Source organism: Ursus arctos, unplaced genomic scaffold (assembly GCF_023065955.2).
Source record: "Ursus arctos isolate Adak ecotype North America unplaced genomic scaffold, UrsArc2.0 scaffold_1, whole genome shotgun sequence".
Taxonomy (NCBI): Eukaryota; Metazoa; Chordata; class Mammalia; order Carnivora; family Ursidae; genus Ursus; species Ursus arctos.
Window position 1 is genome coordinate 43,120,923 of NW_026622763.1, and position 23,171 is coordinate 43,144,093.

The following is a 23,171-nucleotide window of genomic DNA, read 5'->3' on the forward strand; positions in this document are numbered from 1 at the left end:
ACTCAGAGGAACTTCAGATTTTAGAGGGCATTTTATTTAGGCCTGGGAACCAGGTAACATTATTTTTAGGTAGAAAGCAAAAGGAGTGAAGTTAGTGCTTCTAATTCCCTAGAAGGAGAGCGGTGCTACGCTATTCTGTAGCTGTCACCCCTGCCTCTCAGACCATCCTCACATGGAGGGCTCAGGCTGTGGGGAAAGTGACAGTGACTTTAGGCGTTAGATCTCCGGCTGGTACAAGGAGATGGATTTTGTAAAGTAGGAGAATTGCTTTGGTCATCCATAAGTCGTTTTGATCATTGAGCCTCTGCCATTTCCGCCTAACTAACCACATCTTTACATTGTTCAGGCTCTTGTTAAGCTGAGAGCCCGTAAAAGGGGATCTTCTTAATCCTGTGCAGTTCTCTGAGACTTGGATTGTATTATCAAGGGATTCTTTTATGTCGAGGAATTAAGAGGAAGACAGTTTGTGTTATGCTAGAATTAAACAAGCAGGATGCTTGTACACTATTCCCCATCTTCCCATGCCTTCACGCTCCGTTTTTATAAAGAAGTATCGAGGCTTTATGTGGAAGGCTGCATTTGACGCATGCCATACCAGTGCTGCCGCTGAAGCATTCCCTAATCCGACAATCAGATCTGAATTCCTCACCTGCCAAATCCTTGCTCCCTACAAAGGAACAGTCTCTGGTGAATTCATTCTAAATTTCCCCGGCGCTTAGGCTGGCGATCTTTATGAAATTTGTTGCAGCTGCAAAAATGTGCCTAAATATAGACATAAAATCCCTAAATAGTCCTCTGAATCAAATTTAGCCATTTCTTTCCCCTGCTAAGCACCCATAAATGTTCGTTGAATGAAGGAAGGACAGCATCAGTTAGTCCCTAAATTTGTATCTGCATTAACACCAAATGGTTTGAGAAGCTAGGTGAACTTGTTCTGTTTTTTATTGAATGGACTGGTCATTTTGCCATACACACTTGTTTTGTTTTTTTCCAACATTTAGCAGGGATATGAATTTGCTCATGTCTACAGATTGCCTTCCACACATGTGACTGTTTAAAAATATATAGGGAGCAACTTAAGGTCACTTTAATCATTTTTTAAAAAGTGCAGTAGCTTTGTAAATTTAAATGAATTGCTTGTATTTGAAACTAATAGTGTCAAAAGTAAAGGTAAGTCAATAGATTACATTTCTATCCTGGAGAGATAGAAATTAATCCATTTAATAATGTATATTATTTCTTTAAAAATACATGTGAGTATAAGAATTATTAAAGAATGAAGAAACTTGCAGAAAATTTCAAAATTTTGTTCAGAAGGAAAGGGTATAATGGATCAGTCCATAATAAGTTTAAAACTGGACTCAAATGAATTGAGAAATAAAACTTGACCAGAAATCGACTAATCAGATTCTTAACTTGCAATTTTTTTCTGTATCCTGATTTTATGAGAGGCATTTCCTTCTCCCTCCAAAAAAATGTAACAGTTAAAGATATTAAAATATATTCCATTGTATGTTCTGATATTCTGGGGTCCAAATATATTTGGCCCAATCCATAAATAATACATTTTCATTTAATCTTTGATTAGCAAATGTGTTTGAGTAACCGAACGAAACTGAGATTTAACTGCTGGTGTGTTCATTTCCTTTACAGGCAGGTAAAAACACATTGTTTTTCCACAGCTGGGATAAGAAAACCGTGGAACAACATACACTTAATGGAGGCGAGTTTTGCCGTGCACATCCACTAAATTGCACATTTTTGAAAAGAACTATGTGCGTCCGCTCTTTTGATCCAGTTCAGGATCGCCCTAAAATATGAATCAGAGGAAAGCTCTGGATATCAGCTTGTGCCGGTCATGCTTTAGCAGTTCTTGAGAAGATTCCCTCCCCCTTCAAAAAAAAAAAAAAAAAGAAAGAAAGAAAGAAAGAAAGAAAGAAAAAGAAAAATGAGGAAAAAACTTGTTTCTAAGTGTTCAAGGAAATGTGCCAGTGAGAAATATTTTAGGTAGTTTGTAAATGAAGTTAGAGACAGAATTTTAAATAGAAAGGCCTTTTTGTCCTCATTAAAGCTGGCCTATATTCGTGTATTTGGAGATGACTCCCTACGCGATCAGAGACTTAGAACTTTTTTAGAACTTTTTTTTTTTTCCAGTGTGGTGAAATGAATGTAATTAACTCTAAACATCTCAATACAGAAGGGTATCTGTTCTCAAAGTGACTAAGTTCCCTTTCTCCCCCTGGAACTTCCATGAGTTGAGGATTACCTGATTTGCATCCATGAACAATGTTACTCCTTGGTTTCTTACTTGCTTGGAAGGCATTTTCGTAACAAAATACTGGGGTAGTTAAAGTAGTAAGTAGGAGTCTCCATGCAAGAGAAATTGGAGTTTCCTAACATGCACATGATTTAAAAAAAAAATAATAATAATAAGATGCCTTGAGATGCTGGCAGTTTGAACATTTGGAACAAAAGAGTTCAGATGTATATTTACATCCTAATTGCTCAATTTTACCTTACAAGCTTCAATTTAGGAAAATATACAGTACTTTTGCATATAATGGTACCTTGTGAGCCCCTGAGTCAAGTAGAGAGGATTTAAATACAAAAAAAGGAATACAGCCATTAAAAGCACTTACATTGTATGTGGAGTAAATAGTACAAAATGATTATTTCCCCGGAAGACCAGGATCAGAAACATGCCTATGAAGACCCAAGATTCCTACAGTGTTTAGGGATGAATCCGTCAAGGAAGGATGCCTAATTGGATGAAGGTAAGTTTTTCTTTGCCGCGGGTGAAGCTCTAAAGAGAGATCACTGTCTTGTTTTAAAAGTGAAGTCAAGTTGTCTTCCGAAGCTGTGTTCAGATGCACCCCACTTGAGAGGGATTCTTTGGATTTAAGTTTAGATTTTTCAAGGTCTAGAAATTCAGGACACTGAGAGAAAGATAAGAAAACATGTTTTTTATAATTCATTTGGACATATTTCTAAAATTATACTCCAAAATCTAAATACATTTTATTTCCCCATTAATCTATATTTGATTAGTGATATTAACCAAACTTTCTCTCCCAAATATGGGTCAAGGCATTGGAGGCTGGGCATCAGTCTGTCCTAAACAACCATTCTAAGAACTTCTACTCTGAAGCCAGATCAGATTCTTCCTTAAAAAAAAAAAAAAAGAAAAGAAAAAGGAAAAAAAAATATGTATACACACACACACACACACACACACACACACACACACATTATTTAACACTGAGTTTTCCAGATGAGTTTTAATTCAAAATTAAATTAATTTTAATTCAAATTTCAAGACAAAACTGGAATCAGAAACATGGGTCATTTGTTAAGTAGACGGTATAAGAAGGAGAGAAAGAAAATGAAGAACTATCACTCATCCTTGGTCGAAAACTATTACCTAAATCCACTGAAAACAAAGTACATGGTTTTGCAAGATCTGAGATGTTCAAAACTATTTAGGGATAAATTTCTACTTTCATATTTCAGAAAGATTTCAGTGTTCTCCTTCTGCACATTTCCCCATTATTAATGTAGCTTCACTTCCCAGAACATTTTGCACTAAATTTCCAAACTTCTAAAAAAGTTTATAAGATTGCTCAGGAAATCCTTGCTCTTGGGTCCACCATTCTTAGGTCCAATTTGGCTATTGGATTTAAGTAATTAAGAATAATTTCCTAAGTGGAATTCCAAGGGAGTTAGACTTTTCATATTAACATAATTCCAAAGGCCTTAGAGGTCTTCAGAGGCAAGATAAAGGACACCTTACTCTTCCTCCTCTTACCATGATGGAGATGAGAAAAGTTTAGCTCTCTCTGGTGATGGGTGGGGCACAAATGAGATTATTAGTCTGTTGGCACTGGAGCCTCAGGTCTTCCGACCGCTGCTCTCTCTCCTCCCCCTCCTTCGGGAGGCCCTGCCCAAGAGTGCCTCTTGTCACCAGGGCAAATGACAGACCTTTCTCTGAAGCGCTTTTTGGACTCAGGACTTTCAAAGCTCTACCGTATATAAACTAAAGCAGATTGATTCTTGAAAAGATTTTTTTCTTAGGAAAAAAAATGCTAATGTTTTAAAATCATTCTTCTAGGTCCACTGTTCTCAAACTTGAACAGAAAAATTAGTGGGTAGCTGGCTTAAACGCAGATTACAGGGGCTCTTCCCAGCAATTTTAATAGATGCAGAAACAGATGCAGATGAGAAACTTCATTTCCCATAGCACCCTAGATGATTCTGATTCAGGTGGTCCCCGGAAACACACCTAGAGAGATACTCTTGGTTGCACGCTATCTACACTCACTTGTGAGGAAGGACTGAAACTTCGGTCTGTCTTGATGGATGCTACGGGGTGGCTGGTTCTCATCAGGCGGATGATGGGCCTCTGACACTCTGAGCCAGCAGTTACCATGCTGTAGGCTGGGGGGACCACGGGGGTTTGTTTCTGCAGCAACTGTAAGATGGTCTGGATGTCAGCAGTCATTTGGGATTCAAGTCTGCAGGACAGACACAAAAAGGGGAAGACAATCCTAAAATAGTCCGGGATTGCAAAACACTTGAGAAAATTTCAGCATCACCAACAAACAGAATTATGGCCCTGCTTTAAACAAGAAGGACAGGAGAGGGAGCACGGAGATTTTCTCCAAGCTGACGCTCACTTTCTCTGTCCCACTAATAGTTCTGATAAACACCATTGCTTCCCTGCTCCTTTCGTAAGATCTTCACAGAAAAGCAGCTGAATTGAGAAATAGACTACAATTTTACTAATCTTTATTGATTTCAAATGTAAAACACATTGAGACTGCATTTTTAATCGGTAATTTGCTTTTTAATCAGGCTTTGCTGAGTTTCTTGTGAGCGTTTTATTTACTCTTTAAAAATGGATTTGGTAGCACATTTCTTTCACGGCTGCAACAGTCAAGTAACTTCTTACGTGTTTCAAATTTACATCACCTTTATTTTACCCGGCCTCTCGCCTAGCCGCAGTATTGCATGGTGCTCCTTTAGGGCTTAAGATGCTAAATGCCTTTTCCATTCCTTTCTCATTTGTAATCCGGGCCTTTGGTAGTTAAGAAACAAACCAAATGTACAAGTTCACTTGCTTCTCTGACCCATCTGACTTGCAAAATGTCAGTCTGATGATTTTTTAGCCCCCCAAATCTCACAAGGAGCCAACTGACCTGTTAATTTCATTCTCATTTTAAGTTAAAATTCAAAGGAAAATAACAAAATACAATAGGACTAACTCCCCTTTCTTTGCATATGTTAACAGCATTTTTAAAAAGGGAATTTTGTGGGCATAAGAACAGAAAATTTGGACCATATGCCTCTTCAGAAAATTTTAACTCTTCACTTATTTGCACTATTTTGTTTCCGAATGAAAGAGGTAAAAAGAAGGTAAATCTTACCAAAAATGTTAAAATCATAGAACTTAGAATCTGCATTTTAACAAGATCTCCAGGTGATTCTGATGCACATTAAAGTTTGAGAAGCTCTGTTTTAGGATCAAGTGTTAATGATTTCCCTAAACATGTATATCTGTAGGCATAATTTATAAATATATAAGAACCCTTCTTACATAAACCTTTAACCCTACATGTAGTTTAATTGGTCATTAAAGCAGAAAAGCAGCAGCAGTGAAACTGACTCAAGATAGACCATTTACTATCTGTTCTTATTGCATTGTGTACATAATATGAGCATTTGAATGAGAGAAATGGGGTTGCGATTCACAATTCTACATTTGAACAGAATGCGGAAACTAAATAGGGCAGACCCAACTCTAGGAAATGTCCCAGGATTCTCACTCAGCAAAGTCCAAGTCTGAATTGAATTGTCCTCTTCAAACTTGTTCTCTATGCTTTTGCCTTTTGGAGTAAAGTGGAGGAAAGATGTTGTTGGACATGTCAGTGCTGTAAACATGTAATGTGGTGGATTTTAATTCCAAAAGAGGCTAAGCTGAGTTAGGACAGAAAATGTTTGAAAAAATTGGAGATAAAGAGAAGTAAGTCAAAGTGAGAATTCTGTCAAGGGACATACAGATGCTGGGACGATGTCAGAAGAGATGTCAAGAGAGATTAAATTGTACTTGCGAGATGAGAAGTTTCATATAATAATAATAATAACTAATGTAACCAAATAACAATAACAATTATTATTACTAATGGGCGATTGCAAATCATACAGTCCTAGATGTGTGTGCCCTTAAGAGTTTATACTTACAGTACTAGGACCTATTGAAAGCATATGTTTTCCGTAATCTTTGACTTATCCTAGCAGCAATGATTGGTACCCCCTGACCAGGCAACAAAGGGATCCTAAAATCTTAATTTTAGTGCTGAAGAAAGGACTAAAGGAAGTACATGTAAAGTAGGAGGAACACCAATAACTGAAGTAAGTTCACTGCCCATCAGATTTGACCTAGCTGCTAGTACAACAGCCTCCACTTTGAGCATATATAGTTTCCGTATATCATATCTTAGTCCTTAAACACCACTGCAGGTGTGTATGAGTCAAAGATAGAAACTGAGGCTAGAGAAGCTTAAATGACTTGACCCAGTCATCCTGTACCTAGTTAAGCAGCAGAGTTATGACTTCAGTCTAGGCTAACTGCAAGTATTTTGCTAAAGAAATCACTGCTGTCCCTGTCATTCACCCTTTCATTCACCGACTTTTATACCGCCTCAACAAATTGAAGACATACACTATGTCCTGGCAGTAAAGAAATGGGCAGTTATTTTCTCTAAGTCACAGGAATCAAAGAATTCAAGTTCAGAGATCACACATATCAATTCTTATGTGTGTACAGTATACAGTTTATTTTTATTTTTTAAAAGACTTTATTTATTTATTTACCAGAGAGAGAGAGCACAAGCGGGGGGAGCAGCAGGCAGAGGGAGAGGGAGAAGCAGACTCCCTGCTGAGCAAGGAGCCCAATGTGGGGCTTGATCCCAGGACCCCGGGACCGTGACCTGAGCTGAAGGCAGACGCTTAACCAACTGAGCCACTCAGGTGCCCCAGTATACAGTTTTATACATGTTGTGGATAAAGGATCAATGTGACTTGGAATAAATAGCAGGAAGAATAAAAAAGCAAATGTATCAATTATGCAACTAACTAGGTTTCTCTAACCAATAGTAAATATTGTAATGGCAAGTTCTTATACATGAATTAGGGAATACTGCTCTAAGTAAATGATAGGCTGTCTTAATGTTCTCAGATATGTTTCAATTTGACAAGACCTGCATTTAAAATTTGGGAATGGGATATGGACCTTAGCACCAGGAGATTTTAAAGTCAATTAAAATCCATGAAAAGATAAAATACAAAATAAATCTTTAGTTCATGCAATATTTTCCTGCTTTTGTTTGACATTAACAAATTTAATTTACAAATTTGTCGATTTTCTAATCCTATCTCTCTGTTTTAATTCGTAATTAACTTTTCATGGCAATGCATATGTGTGTGTACACACACTTTGATGTGCCTACTGCATCGTTTCACACTGTCCATTTCTAGCAGCAACGTTTAAAAAAACAATAAAAACAATAAACAGCATGAATAAAGCACATAAGAAACATTAAGCAAATAGTAAGTAAACCAGTAGCTTCTGTGGTATAGGCAAAACTCCTGGGATGTGTTGAGTATAGATAATGAGTAAGCAAGTAGCTTGCTAGACGTGGACAGAATTCCTAAGTTGTAGTAAATACAGACAGCATGCTAGTCACCTGTAAGACATGCCAGGGACAGAATAGAGATATAATGTAACAAACCAGAGTGTGGCTTATACAGATAGAGATAGAAAGAACAAATTATTCTCATGTCCTCTCTGGACAGAAAACTGTCATTTGGCCACCCAGTGGTGACACAGCAAAAGCTCATTCTGGCTCTATCTATGCTTTACGTACAAAAAGCTAATAAAACATATGGCTGTTCAGTAGAGTAAATGGAGAGCCACAGGTGTGGCCAGGTGCACCCAGCCTTACATCTCTGTGAAAGAGCAAGTGTGTGCCAACGGGATAGACAGATTTTTTTGTCTGTGGACCTTCTGTGCAAACCTCAACTCTGCCCGGTCCCAGTGACCACACCCCAGGGCGGGATGATGCAGCATATGTGACCGCTGGGTAGGTCGGGAGTCAGCTGTAGTGTGCTGCTTTGATCCTGTGCTTGCGTTCCTTAGAAATGTGTTAATTACCTCTTCGTGCTCTCCTCATCTCTCATTGTAGGTTTTATGTTGATTTAGTAAGTTGTGTGATTTGAGCATTTTAGTTTAATCGCTGAAGTTTTCTGTCGGTGACCGCTGCCTCGCCTGGTGGTGTACCCGGAGGCTACCTTCGAATCCAGGTCGGTTCCCACAGGAAGCGCAACTAACGCCCCTCTATTTTACTCATTTATGTATTTTTTTTTTCCTGAGTCTTATCGACCAGTTTAATTTTAAGAAATCCGCACAAAGTTGGGTTAAGGAATTCCATCCTCCCTAAAATCAAAATTTATTCCTCATCTCAAAAGGGTATAGGTCAAAGATGGAGGGAAAATGGAGGAGACCTGGGCTTCAACTCTGCGGTATTTCTAATTCAATCACATTTTTGAGAAGCTGTCTGAATAACTAAATGTTTAAATAATTTTGTCTATACTTAAAAAAAAATGCCATAACACATAACTAAGTTACCAGAAACAACCAAAACGTGTAAAAGCAGGATTAAAAGAGGGTGTTAGTAAACAAGCTAAATATGAATTATTTTGAGGAAAAAGGAGTTTTCTTCAGCAGCTGGTGTGGGTGATATACTAATTTTGTGACAAGTAAAGAAAAAATAGGATTTATGTTGCCAGAAGCATGAAGTTTCTAAATAAATGCTCCTTGCAACACAGATTAATAAATCTGTCAACTTCTAGTCTTATTTTAAATAAGTAAGCATATGTGAAAATATGAGATTATAGCAGTAAGAATTTGCTAGTTCCAAGGGGAAAAACCTAGACCCAGCCAAGGGCCCGGGTGATGTTCTCCCTTTGCCTCGCCATTGCTTGTACCTGTTAAGCTGTTCTTGAAGCAAATCTAATCTTTGCTCCACTTCCCCGTAAGTGAGGTCACTTTCCGTTTCAGAGATGCCCCAGGCAGCTCGCTGGAGTGCTGAGGGACTAGATTCATCGGCCGGAGTCTGTGCGTTTTCTCGCTCCCAGCTTCTCGGGTCGGTGATGTCTGTGGGAGATAGCAAGATGGACGTCAGCTTTGCACCAATACACAAAGACGTCTACAAGATAAGCAGGAAAGGATCTCAGAGTAGAACTCCACAGACAGAGAGCCAGAGTGATTCAAGGACCTGTCCGGGGGCCACCACCAATGGGTCGCTGAGCCCTACCCTCCTCACCCTGCCTGCCACCTCGTCTGTCCATTTCCACATGAATAAAAACATAGAGATGGTCGTGAGTTTTGAATACGATTTTGTCTCTGGTTAGAGAGCAATGATTTTGCGCTTTTGTATTTGGGAAGACACAGCATATTCTGCTCCTACAGGCGTACCTTGTTTTATTGCGCCCCGCTTTGTTGCACCTCACAGATACACGTGTTTATACGACCAGTGCGCTGACCCCTGAGCTATGGAGCCTTCTCCTGATACTGGTTTTTACATATCAAAGGTTTGTGGCAATCCCGTGATGAGCAAGTCTATGGGCATCATGTTTCCAACAGCATTTGCTCACTTCATGTCTCTGTCACATTTTGGTAATTCTTGCAATATTTCGAACTTCTTCATTATTATAATAGTTACGGTGATCTATGATGAGTGATTACAACTCCCTGAAAGCTCAGATAATGGTCAGCATGTTTTAGCAATACAGTATTTTTAAATGAACATATTGTACATTGTTTTTAAAGACATAATGCTATGGCACATTTAATAGACTACAGTACAATGTGAACAAAGAAAAAATTTGACTCATTTTATTGTGATATTAACTTTTTTTGTAGTTGTCTGGAACTGACCCTGCAATACCTCTGAGGCATGGCTGTATGGCTTCGCCTTGGATTGAAGATTTTGGGGGCTGTTCTCCCAGGATAATTAGCATATCTTGTGATTTAGAGTGGGCCCAAGAGAGAGTCATGGAATAGTTCTGATCTTCAGGGGCTTCTCTTAGGCCAACCCAACTCAAAGTAGAGCCATCAAAGATGGCAAGGGTGTTAAAGGTCCTGTAGTCCCATGTTTTTATCTTTCCTTGATAGCTCCTTCTGCGCTGTCCTTTAATATATTCACATTAATTTCCAATACGCTTTCTTGTGGCTCTTTTATTTAGAATATTTTTATGTCTCTGTACTTTAGACATTCTGCTTTTCAAAGGCTCTGAGTGTCTGTTATGGGCCAGACACTCTGCTAAATGTGGGGGAATTAAAGAAGAAGAAGACCCAGTCCCCACACTTGAAGAATTTGGTAGCAAGGTTCTGATCATTTTTCATACTGCTGACCAATCTCTTTTTAATTTGCGGTTTCTCTTACAATCTGTATTTGCAAGTTATCAATATTGGAGGGCAAACACAGTATCTTACTTTTCCTCTCATTTTTATCACCTACTTGACGGCTTTTGCTCTGCTTTCTTACCCTCTACATTTTACGTATCCACACAAGAGCCTCAAATGATAAAGGTTTGGAAAGTAAAACCCTAGAAAAAATACTAGTGGAGTTGGGAGTTTATTTCAGAGATAAAGAAGAAGTGACATCTCCTCCTCGCTGGGAGGGCTGGTAGGAGGAAAAGAGTATCTAAAACTGGTCTTCATTTTCACATGGAAATAGACTTGAATTACAGAAAGTGATTTTGGTTTTGATAGAAAAACTTTTTTTACTTTTTTCTTTTTCTTTTTTTTGGACACTAGCTATGATTAAACACTGACAAAAGTTATGTAAAGTTAAGGAATTTATATCCTCAGCTATTTAAAAAAATTGGGTAGAAAGTAACCGATTTGGGAAGATTAGGTATGATTCTAGAAATAGGGAGCAGGAATTGCAGGCTTCTTGCAGTCCCTTCTTTTTCTGCAGTTTCTCCAAAAGTACAGTCAGCTAGCTCAAAAACATCCCCTTTCTTCAAGGAGCAGAGGGAGTCTCCGTATTCTTTCTTCTATCTTTATCTCTTTACCACTGAATGCAGAGAAATTTCTCTTCTGCGATACGGCCGTTGCTGCCTCAGTTGGCTGAAGCTGTACCAAAGGAATTAGCATCTGCAAAGATGCATTAGAAGAATGGAAGGTCAGGGTTCCTTGTTCTGCTGAAATAGCTAACAGATCTCATAGGGCTTGTTATGAATTCCAGAATGGTTTCTTGTGATTAAGGATTCCTTAGCCTATGGGATCCTGTGTTCTGTTTTGTCTTTTAAAGGGACAGAATATAATATCTTTTGATTTTACCAAACAAAACAAAATGAAAATGAACATAGAAAAATGATATTGCTGAAGATTTGAGTAATATATCAGCAGATTTTCACTGAAAAGTATGATTTACTATTCATAAACTTGTAACTCTATTTAAAATTAAAAAAACCCAATAATATAATGTCTTAGTACACTAGGTTTCCAATTTTGGAACAGCAACGCCGAACATTTAGAACACGCATATAGTGGTTTGGTGATGCCAGTGCTAGTCCCTGTCTAGCACCCGCTAGCCAGTTACTGTAGGAATCTTTAGAGAAGACAGCAAGAATTGATAAGATGGAAGTTACATATTATGCTTAGAAGTTTTGTGCTAAGAAAGCTTACCGAATTTCTGCCTATGCTTAACAGCTCTATCATTGGAAAATCATATATGATAAATTGATTTTTAAATAACAATGGTGAATGCCATGCAAGAAATTATGTAGGATTATAATTTTTCTTTACCACTCAAGAAAAAAAAATGATTATCATCTCCGCAGAAATGAATAAAATGTAAACTATTAGACAGATGCGTCCTCGATTATAATTTACTTTTTAATTAAAGTCTGGATATGAATGATTGGCTTGTTTTAACAGCAATATAGAAGAAGAAAGTTCAAAGGGGAAATCCTGGTTAGTGGTCTTAATCAAAATGAACATCCTTGTAGACACTTTCTAAATATAGCTCAGAAAGAATCTGTACTTGGTTGCCTTGGAAGATGTTGCTATAGTTGCAAGACACATTTCTGGAAATGGATGAACAGAAAGTAAACTTTCACTTTGCTCTGGGTACACATTTTTTTCTAGAGTTAACTTTTGACCTCAATCTAGGTAGGATCAGAATCCACTCAATTTGCTTTTTTTCTTTTCAGTTTTGCCGAAAAGGCACTTTTCTGTTGGATTCAGCATGACAAGTGCAGGAATGTGAGTAAATGAAGTTTCCTATGGATAAAACTAAAATTCGTGGGGATTTAGTAGTTCACACTGCAGCCGTTGGAGCTGTACCTTACAGAATATTCAATTTCTGGAATATTCCATAATACTTCGCCTTAAAAAATCATAAAGGATAAAATTTGCGGTGAATGAATTTTTAGAATTCTCCATTAGTTGGTTAGATTAATTAACCAGGTTAACCATGTGTCACACTGGTCAACGCTATATGACATTAATTGTTTTATTCAAGTGACATGAATATTTAGCTATGAATTTTCATGCAAGTTAAGGATTTATTATTTGGATAGGGCTGACTTGTACATTTTTGAAAATTAAAAATTTGTAGATATTAAAATTATTTGTTAGAATACTTTTTTTATCTTGCACTTAGGAAAGCTAATTAAAAATAATTGGAAGAAGCAGCCAAGAAAAATACAAGATGAAGGGCATGAGAACTCACTGTCAGCAAGAGTCATTATAAAGTCAAATAAAGTCCCCAAAATACATCTTTAATGACTTGTCACTTGAGACTCTAAAACTCAAGAAGAAAACAACAAAAAGTACTTCTAAAAAAATCTGGTCCACATTCTGCTGACTTTTGAAGTAGAGATGGTTCCGTCAGCTCTTCAGAACTTCTGACTGCCATGATACAACCTTTTCCTATTTTTAGTACTTCCCAGAATCCGATTTCATAAATAACTAAAATGGGACATTTGGTAATCACATCTAATATTCCATTCTTCCATTGTGATAAATGAGGTACTATTTTCATTCACTTCATCAAGATTTTAAATTGTCCAGAGAACATTTGCATATATTCTTAGCTTACTTCAACATGGGGTCATGGCAAAAGCGATTTGATATGATAGGGAGAGTAACTCTGGAGAAATGTAAAGCCTAAACATCCTAAATTCAATAAAACTACTATTGTCAGATACAGTCACTTCAAATAATGGTGATGATGATAGGTAATATTTATTTACTCTGTGCCATAATTTTGCCATCCTTCCAGGCCAAGACCATTTTTCCCTTTATTTCTTTTATATTCTTTTGATTTTTTTGGCTCTGCATTCTTTATCTCTACATTTTGATATGTCCATTTGTATATATGTATTTTATATATACATTCAATGATGAGAAGTTTACAAAATAAAATCTATGAGAAGATACTAAACTGAGTTAGGGATTTTATCTCAGAGAAAGGAATTTATGCATGTTGTCTTGTTCAATAATTACAATCAATTAGTTGGTTAGGAAATATTATTCTATTTGAAAGATGAGCAAGCTGAGCCTTAGTGGGGTCTGTCAAGCCACTTATTCAAAGACATAAAGGGAGCAAATGAGCAAAGCAAAGAACTAAAGGGAGCTGGGGTTGGAACCCAAGCAATCTGGCCCACACCTGTTTTTGCACCCACTTAACGGTTAGTTTTAGCTAGATCTGTAGCTCTAGCTCCTGTTATGCTCAGTTAAATATTCTTCCATGTGATAGTTCTTAACTTTTCCTGTTTCCCATCCTTTAGACCAAAAGTGCATATTAAGTAAACATTATTATCCATCTCATGCCTCTTTTCTACAATAAAACCCATATATTTGGGTAGTCCTCATGAAGAAGTTAAACAAATGTGTTTAAATGAGTTGGATAAAGAGCGTAATTTATTTAGGGGCATTTCTCCCCATTTGTTCATAATTCCCAGTAAACTGAAATTCTTTTTGGCCTTTATTGTAGTGTTACCGCATTGGCTTTTCATGCTAGAAAACGACTGGGTTGGGGGTGAGAAGTGGGTACAGAGGGTACATATAAGAATCAGCTGGTTAGTTCTCTTAAAATACTCATTAATCCCTGCTCCCTGTCGGAATCACAATAGACCTTCCCACAATGTTCTATGTGGCATTATGTTAAATCTCACTACCACAAAAACCTCTTATGCTATCAATGTTTAGGAATAATTAACACTATTCCAGATTTGCACAAATGCTTTGTAGATGATCTGAGATCTGAACTCTGCAAATATTTCATGAAGTTGTAAAAAGATTAAATTAACATGTGTGAGTAGAGTTCTTCCATTCGTGAAAAGTTGCCATTTTACAATTAGCACCAAAGGGAGACAATCTGATTCCTGAGAAACTTGATTACCTTTGCAAGAGTGACTTCTTTTATCTATGTGAATTCTTCCTGAGGTGGGCACTGTTTCTTCAAAATTGAGTCCAGCTGCTTTGCCCATTCCTGCAGGAGAATCTGCCATTCCTGAGAAGAGAGGCTTTTGTTCATCATCAATGGAGGAGATGAAAGATGAAGATCTGCTTTTTTTCTCCTCAAAGTGCTTCTTGGAACTCTGATAATGTCTTATGGTATCTACAGAGTCTTCAGGACCATTTGTACTGTTCCCTTTGCCAAAATCTATCAAAAAAATTATTTTATAGAAGATAATCAAATGTGAGGTTCCATGCATATTACACTATCTAACTGTATATAAACTACATTTTTAATAGTTATGTTCTTTAAATAACTATAACATAAAATTTTCTTTAGGGGCGCCTGGGTGGCTTAGTCGGTTGAGAGTCCAAATCTTGGTTTTGGCTCAGGTCATAATCTCAGTGTCCTGGGACTGAGCCCCACAGCAAGGATTCTCTCCCTCTGCCGCTGTCCCTCCAAGCTCTTTCTCTTTCTCTCTCTATCACAAATAAATAAAATCTTAAAAAAATAATTTTATTTAAAGCCACCAAGAAAGTTGTTCATTCTCTTTTTCCCATTGAGAATGTAGCTACTTAAGGAGAATTTTTTTTTGACTGAAAGGACATTAGATTATCTTAATGAAATACATTGTTTCAGAATTAAAAGAATATCTGCAATACTAATAATGTTTACAGCTCAGAAAAAAAAAAAACCCTATAATTTACAACCTTATTTATACATGCTCAGCAGTCATTTGTATTCTTAAAATCTGGTCCACTATCTCTTTAAGGAAATGAAAAAAGGAGGGAAAATACGCCCCAATTCTAAAATATCACAACTATGCAGCCTGTTGTTAGCCTCATGTCCTTTCCTGTGGCAGGCATTTACGCGTTGCAAAGGTCAAAACCAGAAGCCTCTTTGTGGTAAAGGCTGATGGGATGAATTTCCACCTTAGTTCAATGTATGTAATGGCCTTGACATTCCAGGTGATTTGGTAGTGTAGCATACTGCAAAGAATATAAAGCTTAAATACAGTAATTAAGGTGGGTTTACCTAATTACATTAAAGCCAGGAGTGCATACTGGCTGTTTTATACTGAAATGTCAGGATAATTTTAGCCCTGAAGGTTGTGTGAGAACATATTTCAGCAGGAAAAACTTAAAAAGACAAATCCCAGAACTTAGTTCCATTAGTGTCCTGGGGAGACAGTATAATTCTCCATCTGGTTCCTGCTAATAACCAACCAACATAACTCCAGAAGGTCTAGTATTTTCTAGAGATATGGTGAAGATAGTGTCCCCATCTACTCTATGCCCAGTTGTGCTTAGTCAAATGAACTGATTTAAGCCACTCCAAAAAAACTTCCAATTATTTTTAAAAATATTTATTTAAAAAATACATATCATAATTTAAAATATGAGAAGCCAGAAAACAGCCCAAGGTAAAAATATAGAGTTTAAAAATCATCTTCTATGGGGTGCCTGGATGGCTCAGTGTGTTAGGTGTCCAACTCTTGACTTTGGCTCAAGTCATGGTCTCAGGGCTGTGAGATCAAGCCTGCATGGGGCTCCAGGTTCCGAGGTTCTCTCCCTCACCCTTCGCCCCTCCCCCTGCTGTGTACCCATTCATGCAAGCTCTCTCTCTCAAATAAAGAAATCTTTTTTAACAATCAAGTTTATGTGAAATTATTACCGAGTTAGTGTCCTGTCAATTAAAGTTAAATGTAGCAAAAACAGATTGCTAAAGTTATTTTCTTCAAGATTTCACACTTGCTCAGTGATTTTATCATTGCTGAGAAGATCACAGACCTTTCCAGTTCCTTCCTCCCTCCCTCCCTCCCTCCCTCCCTCCCTCCCTCCCTTCCTTCCTTCCTTCCTTCCTCCCTTCCTTCCTTCCTTCCTTCCTTCCTTCCTTCCTTTTTTGAGATTGAGAGAGAGAGAGTGTGTATGAGCACCGAAAGCAGGGCTGGATCTCACGACCCTGAGAGATCATGACCTGAGCAGAAACCAAGAGTCAGCTGGCTGCTTAACCGACTGAGCCACCCAGTTTCAAGCACTGTGACATCATTGGTTGCTCAGCGTCACTTACTTTTCCCCACTCAACCACTAATCTGATTGGCTGAAAATTTTCAGATCGGCATTTCCTTTTCTCTCCAGTGTCCCTGACACAGCCTGCCTTAAACTTCTAGAGTTCATTATTATCATCTCATCCTCCGTTTTCTTTGGTGTTAACTTCTCTCCTCTTGAAAATTTGGTCCATGTCCCTCATTTTATATATTTCATTCCTCAAAAAATAATCATTCCAACTTTATGCTAGTAAATGTAAAAAAAATAAAATAAAAGCTTCACTTTTCTAAATTGTCCTCACACCTGCTTAGTGAATTGCATCCGTTTGCTACACCTTTGTGCAGTTTGGGCACCCGTGCGATTTGAGTCCGCGCAGGCTTCTCATCTTCCTGAGAATGCCTTTCTTTGAGACACTTGCATGAAGTTTTTTCCAGTATGTTCAAACGTAAACCGAATTAACCATTACTTCTGCCTCCGTCTAAATACGGAGAATGCGAACATGGGTCTTTGTAATGAATGCACATCACAAATTATGTGACCATCTTGTCTTTCTGGCTTGAGAGGTCTTAGGAGTTCTTCTCTGTAGATTTTTCAATCCTCGCACATAGTAAAATGTCCTGTCCTATCTACTACCTGGGCCTCGGTCTTTGTTTACCAGGTATGACTTGATTTTGGATGCTTAGGGACAAATTCGTCAGTTGAGAGATATTTTTAAAATTGATTTATAACTTGCTGATCTCAACTCCGGACAAGGATTCACGAAATGTGGTGAAGGAGGGATTATGATTTCGTTCTATCATAAAATGGAACAAGTTACTTCATATACACGGTCTCTAAATCCTATAATAAAAATTCCAGGTAAAAGCAGAATCGTGAGAGAAGAAAGAGTGTGATAGCCTTGAACTTTTCCAGTTTGTAAGGAGGATTTTTCCACATTTACTTCTGTGTTCACTGGCCCAGACGATGAGCCAGCTGCTTCCCGGAACGCAGGCCACATGAACAGTTTCTTCAATGCAGCCTCTCTGCAGCCACATTTTTCTGTTCCTTATTAGATAAATCAAAGCTTCATATTCTATCACAGAAAATGAAAGTTGAAATGACAATCTATTTGTGGATTAAAAATGGAAACTGCTCAGGCTTAGGCTGGAGGTTGGCTGAGGGAATACATGAAATTAGGCTAAAATTCATTATAATTAGCTTCCAGGTACCTCTAGATTTTGATGGCCTGCTCCATTTCTGCCTTTTTCTAATTAAACTGAATTATTTCATAGATATTAAATAGTATTAGGTGCTGTTTTTTTCTTGATACTAATTTTTTTTTCTTAATGCTATTCTTATTCTATGTAGAAATAGTATTCTGCGGGCATTAAGGTAAGGGAGTTTTACATTTTTCCCTTTGGTGGAAGTGAGATTGTATAATCACTCCTGTTGCTATCAAATTACAAAGAAAAATTTTTGCCTGTTTAATTAAACTTCAAATTTGTTTTGATTTAGATGATTAAAAAGCTTTTTAAAAAATCCCCTGTTTCTGGAGGCTGACAGTTCACCTCCTCACAATTCTATAGCATTTGTGATTTACCTTGTGGATGTCTTTCTGGGTTCAGACTGAATTCAAGAGCATAGGACCAGTGTCCTGGTGGAGTAGTTGACCCATGCATCTTAAGAATGATAATATAACATTTTTCTATTTCAAACAGTCTGGGAGCAAATGCTTGTTCACTCCACCTTTTAGGGAGCCTTTATTTCAGATTAATTACCATTTTTGTTTATCAGACCCAACAGATAGACCCAAATTTTGGTCAAAGAGAGGCACTTAATGTGCCCTGCTCTGTCAGCATTTGAGTTCTCGATTTCCTACTGGTAACAGTTTTGAAATCAGCTGAGCATTTTAGGGCCAGATGCATTTAAAAAAAAAAGTTACTTCATTAAAAATTGAGGTCTAAAATAAATTTCTTCCATTGATTTCAGATATCTTAGTTCCTCTTTAGCTTCAAGGAATATTGAAAGGGGACTAATGTCATTTTTCTATACAAATGCAAGATAAAAACATTTAAACTATCTTAATCACATTTATATATCACTGAAGTGGATATCAAAAGCTAAGTATTATTTTTATTGGAGAAGATATTCCTAAGAGATGCCAAAGTATAATATCAACATATTTAAGACTTAAATTAATAGAATTAAGCCACTTTCATTCTATAGAAGTTTAACAATGTATATATTTAGTCCTTACTTCAATAACTTTCATACTACTATACTACTTTGATCTTGCATTTTCTACCTATAGAATGAGTTGTGCAAAATATTCCAAGTATTTGATCACAAAACCCTATCGTTAAAAAAATACGTGTGTATGTGTGCATATCTCATGTGTTATTATACATGCTATCATACTACTATATTATGTATATTATAAACTATACACAATATAAAATCTTAATTATTATTCCTATCACCCAACGAATCATATTGGCATACTCTGAAGTAAGCACAATCCAACTTTGAAGACTACTTAAAAAAAGAGACAATTTTTTTAGCATGTTCCAAATGAATATACCTCATTTACTTCTGTTCTGTCCAACCATCTTAACAATTTCTTAACAAAGGCCACTAAATAGGTCATTGAAGTATCATTTTTGTTCTTCACTTTCTGTAACAATGACTTTACTTTCATCTCAGGAACTATAGGACCTCTTTCTACAATGACCTTAGTTAAATTGGGGAGTTCTGGGGCTCCTCCAGTCCAGAATTTGAAGAAGGAAAGAAAACTACTTGAGGATTTAAAAAAAAAAAAAAAAAAGCAAACAAACGACAAGATGTCCTCAAGTTCACAGGCGAACTAACAACTTTCTCTTGTTGAGAAGTAGGTTTATTTCATCAGAAAAAGTGAGAAGCTCATGAGGACAAGCCACATTCATCAACAAATTAATTTTAAAAGATAAGTGATCCAAAATGTTAACTTCTATTTTGTTCAAGTCAACTTGCCAGAGATTCTATATACCTTTTCTTTATAAATATATCTTTTTTAATGTAAGCTCCTTAACAATGTGTAGCTGGTATGATCGGAAGAGGTGGGGGGGAAAAGGATTGAAGCCTGAAGAGTTCTGGTGTCTTGAGTAGGTAGTGAGTGGCAGTGTAGGACTCAGCCTTTGTCTGTCTCCAAAGCCAGTTATGTGTTCTTTTCTCTGGTGCTTGATGCCTCTGCTAAGTGATTCACAGTCATCAGCACTCTTGGATGTCTGCCTTCAAGGTAGTGTTTCACACGAGCAGTAAACTAACTAAAATAATCAATGCACTGCATGAGCAGCTTTTAGTTTACGTACCCCCATAGCATTTGGCATCAATAATTTTCTGAAAGTTCTCTGTTCTTTATACTTATGCATGTGTTTTTCTCCTATACGTTGATTCTACATCAAGATATGTATAGAATGAGTGTTCTACTTTTAGAACATTAAATTGGGGCTGTGGGGACTAGATTGCTTTCAGCGAATTTTTATACGTGCTGTAGCACCATGGAATCCTGAAGACTACAATAGGTTCTCAAGTTCTGGATGACTAGAGTTAATTGTGTCTTCACATTGCCCAAATTATGCTTACTCATTGACACACCAGGGAACTTCAAAGAGCTGCAGGCAGGCAAATCCCTTACTGTCTATACTTTATATAAAATAAGTCTCATAGTCTAAGTCCGTGATTAAAGGAAAAGTTTTCAGAATCAATAGAAATGTCTAGTGGCATGAGCACAATATACATTGTGACATGCTCTCAGGGCCTTATCAGGAGATAAAAACATTAGATTATTTAGCTTGAGAATGAGGAAACTAAACAAGATTGAAAGGAGATTTAATAAATCTTCAAGTGTATCAAGAACATTATTGTATAGACAACATTTTCAAGTTGTTCTCCATATCCAGCAAGATAAAAATAAGAGATTAACTTCAGGATAAGGGATTTTGATTAAGCCTACCAAAGAACAGCTTGACAGTAATGGTTCTGATTTTAGAAAAAGTTACCAAGAGAATAATGAAAGACACTGCAGAAATAAATTAACACCTATTTGAGTGGTTTATTGTTCTGCAATCAGCCAGAGGACTCAACAATTAGCCCAATTCAACAAATATGTATCAACCATTCCTTGTTAAAGGACTCCGCAGTTTGACAGAGAAAAAGGACAACAAACATTAACCACTGTGCAGGGCAGATTTTGACACCAAAGGAAAGTGACATGGAAATTCATAAAAGAAAGAAAATCTATATATTTGGAGAAATCAAGAAAAGGGCTCATATTAAAGAGCGTTTCTCTGTGTGCTAGATAAGATGCTCCCCAATTCATGAATTGCTCATAAAGCCAATTACATCTTTAAGAAAGAGTTTATGTTGAATGTATCATTGGAGATTAACCATGACAAGAAAAAGGTAATTTTGGTGGATGAAAAAGTGGTGTGATGTGATTGCATGTGCCTGTGTTTGAGGACAGCAAGGTAAATTCTGATTAAAGGAATGATATAAGCAAAAAAACAGAAATGATTTACATGGAAGAGAGGGCAGTTTAGTTTACTTGAAGTGTAGAGTAAGCTGAAGCTAGTAGATGAGCTGCCCTACAGAGAGAACTCAGAGAGAAAGGGGCCAAGGAAAGAACTTGGATGAAGAAGGCAAAAGGAGGAAGAGAATCAAAAGGAAGATGCTCAAATTCTATTTCATTCATTGATTCACTTTTTTAACAAATATTTGCTGAATACTTGCTATGAGACAAGCACTGAAGTTACAGGTGACTAAATATTTCCCTTCTCCATGGAGTTTAGGGTCTAGGGACAAGCAACATTGATTAAATATGATGCAAACAGACACAGAACTACAACTGGAATTAATGCTGCAAAATAGAGGAGCTGCTGGGAGAAGGACAGGTTAGGGTTGTTGAGGGAAGGGGAAGTTCTTAGAGGGGAAGTCCTTTAAATATGTGTATGACATAAACATAACTGCATTTAGGAAAAAAAAAAAAACTCACCAGTGGTCCAGTGTAGGGAATAGATGAAAGAGGGGCAGGTTGGATGTGGGGGAGGTGAACTGAGTTGCTCCTTCAGTGTTCCAGGTGATAGATTAGGGTAGCTTGGCCAAGAGTTGTGGCTAAGAAGATGGAGAGAAGTGAACCAAAACAGACCTGGTCTGAAGACTAAATGGAGATGTACTGGAGTGGCAATAACAAGACTTGTTGCCAGAGTTGATGGAGGGTTGAGAGAAGGTCACCTCCTAGATAGATATTTATCTAGATATCTGGTTTGGGTGGTGGGCCCATTTAGAGACATGGCAACTGATGAAGAGACAGGTTTCCAGAGGGACATCATGAGTTCAATTTAGGAAATTTTGAGTTTGAGCTGCCTTTGAGATTTCAAGTTGATGGTTTAATAAGCAGTTGGATATGAGATTGAAGCTCAGATGGCTTGGAATTAAGATGTAAATATTCACGTCTTATGTGAGAATATAATTAAACAATATAAATGAGATCATCCAGGAAAACATTTGTATAGAATGAGAAGAGGCCTAGGGCCACACCTTGAGAAATTCTAATAACTAATAACTGGTTTAGAAGATAATGATCCTGTAATTCTTTTCAGGGAATTACTGAGCGCTAGAAGGAAAACTGGAAGAGTGCCGTATCACAGATGCCAAGAGAAGAGTATTCAAGAAAACAGAGGACTTGTTTTGCTGAGAGCCAAATTTTAGACTGGCACATTTGTTGGATCAGCCTGGGGCAAGAGTGGAGACTTCTTCAGGAAAACCTTCTCTCATCTGCCCAAGCACAATTAAATGTACCTTCATCTGGGTTTCCATTGAGGTATGAGGTCATTCTATTACACACCTGCTATTTTTATTCAAAATTGCAAAGGGTGTTCTATCTCCCTTCCTAGGCAAGCTAAGGGCTGTTTTACACAACTAGTTTCTCAGAAATTGAGCAGTTCTTTAAAAATGTGAAATGTTAAATAGTCATTGAATACACAAGCAAAACATAAAGAATGGTTAGAGGGGCAGAAAAACCCACAGAGGACAAGAAGTGGCAAGTCCATCAGAGAGTGTGGGGTGAAGAGTCCTAACAAATATCACCTTCGTCCACGTCCTACATGTGAGAGGATGGAGCATTCAGGCTGCAACAAGGGTCCTCCCTCTGGAACACTCTGTTCAGGACTTGGGGTGTAGTTATTCAACTGCTACTAATTGGCCTCCTATTTTTTTCCCCTTTTTTCTGTTTTTAACGAACCTACTCTATATCTCTATCTGTGATGTCCCTGTAGATATCAGATGGTGCTGCTGAATGACATTGTTGAGAGCTATCAATCAGTAACCCTATCATTAGATCCTGGAAAAAGCAAAGGATTTGCCTTTCTAAAATCGGAATGAAACTCACCGTTGAAATCCGTAGTAAATGAGCATTTAGTAAGAACGGCTAATAACCACATGCTGTACATTTAAACTTTAGAAATAAAATGAATTACCTTTGTCTCCCTCACTATCAAATGAGAATTTCCTTCTTCGTAGTTTACAGTTGTCTCCTTCAGAATCATTCACGGACTGTGATCGTAGTAAGAGATCAGCC

The 23,171-nt window shown here is 37.4% G+C and overlaps 1 protein-coding gene across 1 annotated transcript in view; it reads right to left on the bottom strand.

Annotated features, from left to right (window-relative positions):
• Nucleotides 1-2,530: 2,530 nt before the first annotated feature.
• Nucleotides 2,531-23,171, bottom strand: part of KCNH7 (potassium voltage-gated channel subfamily H member 7) — a 457,738-nt gene continuing 437,097 nt past the window's right edge. Inside the window, exons 12-16 of the mRNA XM_026492673.4 lie at nt 23,071-23,170; nt 14,475-14,726; nt 9,043-9,211; nt 4,319-4,511; nt 2,531-2,936 (exon numbers count right to left, since the gene is read on the bottom strand). Coding sequence (XP_026348458.1) covers nt 2,670-2,936; nt 4,319-4,511; nt 9,043-9,211; nt 14,475-14,726; nt 23,071-23,170 — 981 coding nt within the window. The 3' untranslated portion in view covers nt 2,531-2,669. The remainder of the gene's footprint in view (nt 2,937-4,318; nt 4,512-9,042; nt 9,212-14,474; nt 14,727-23,070; nt 23,171) is intronic.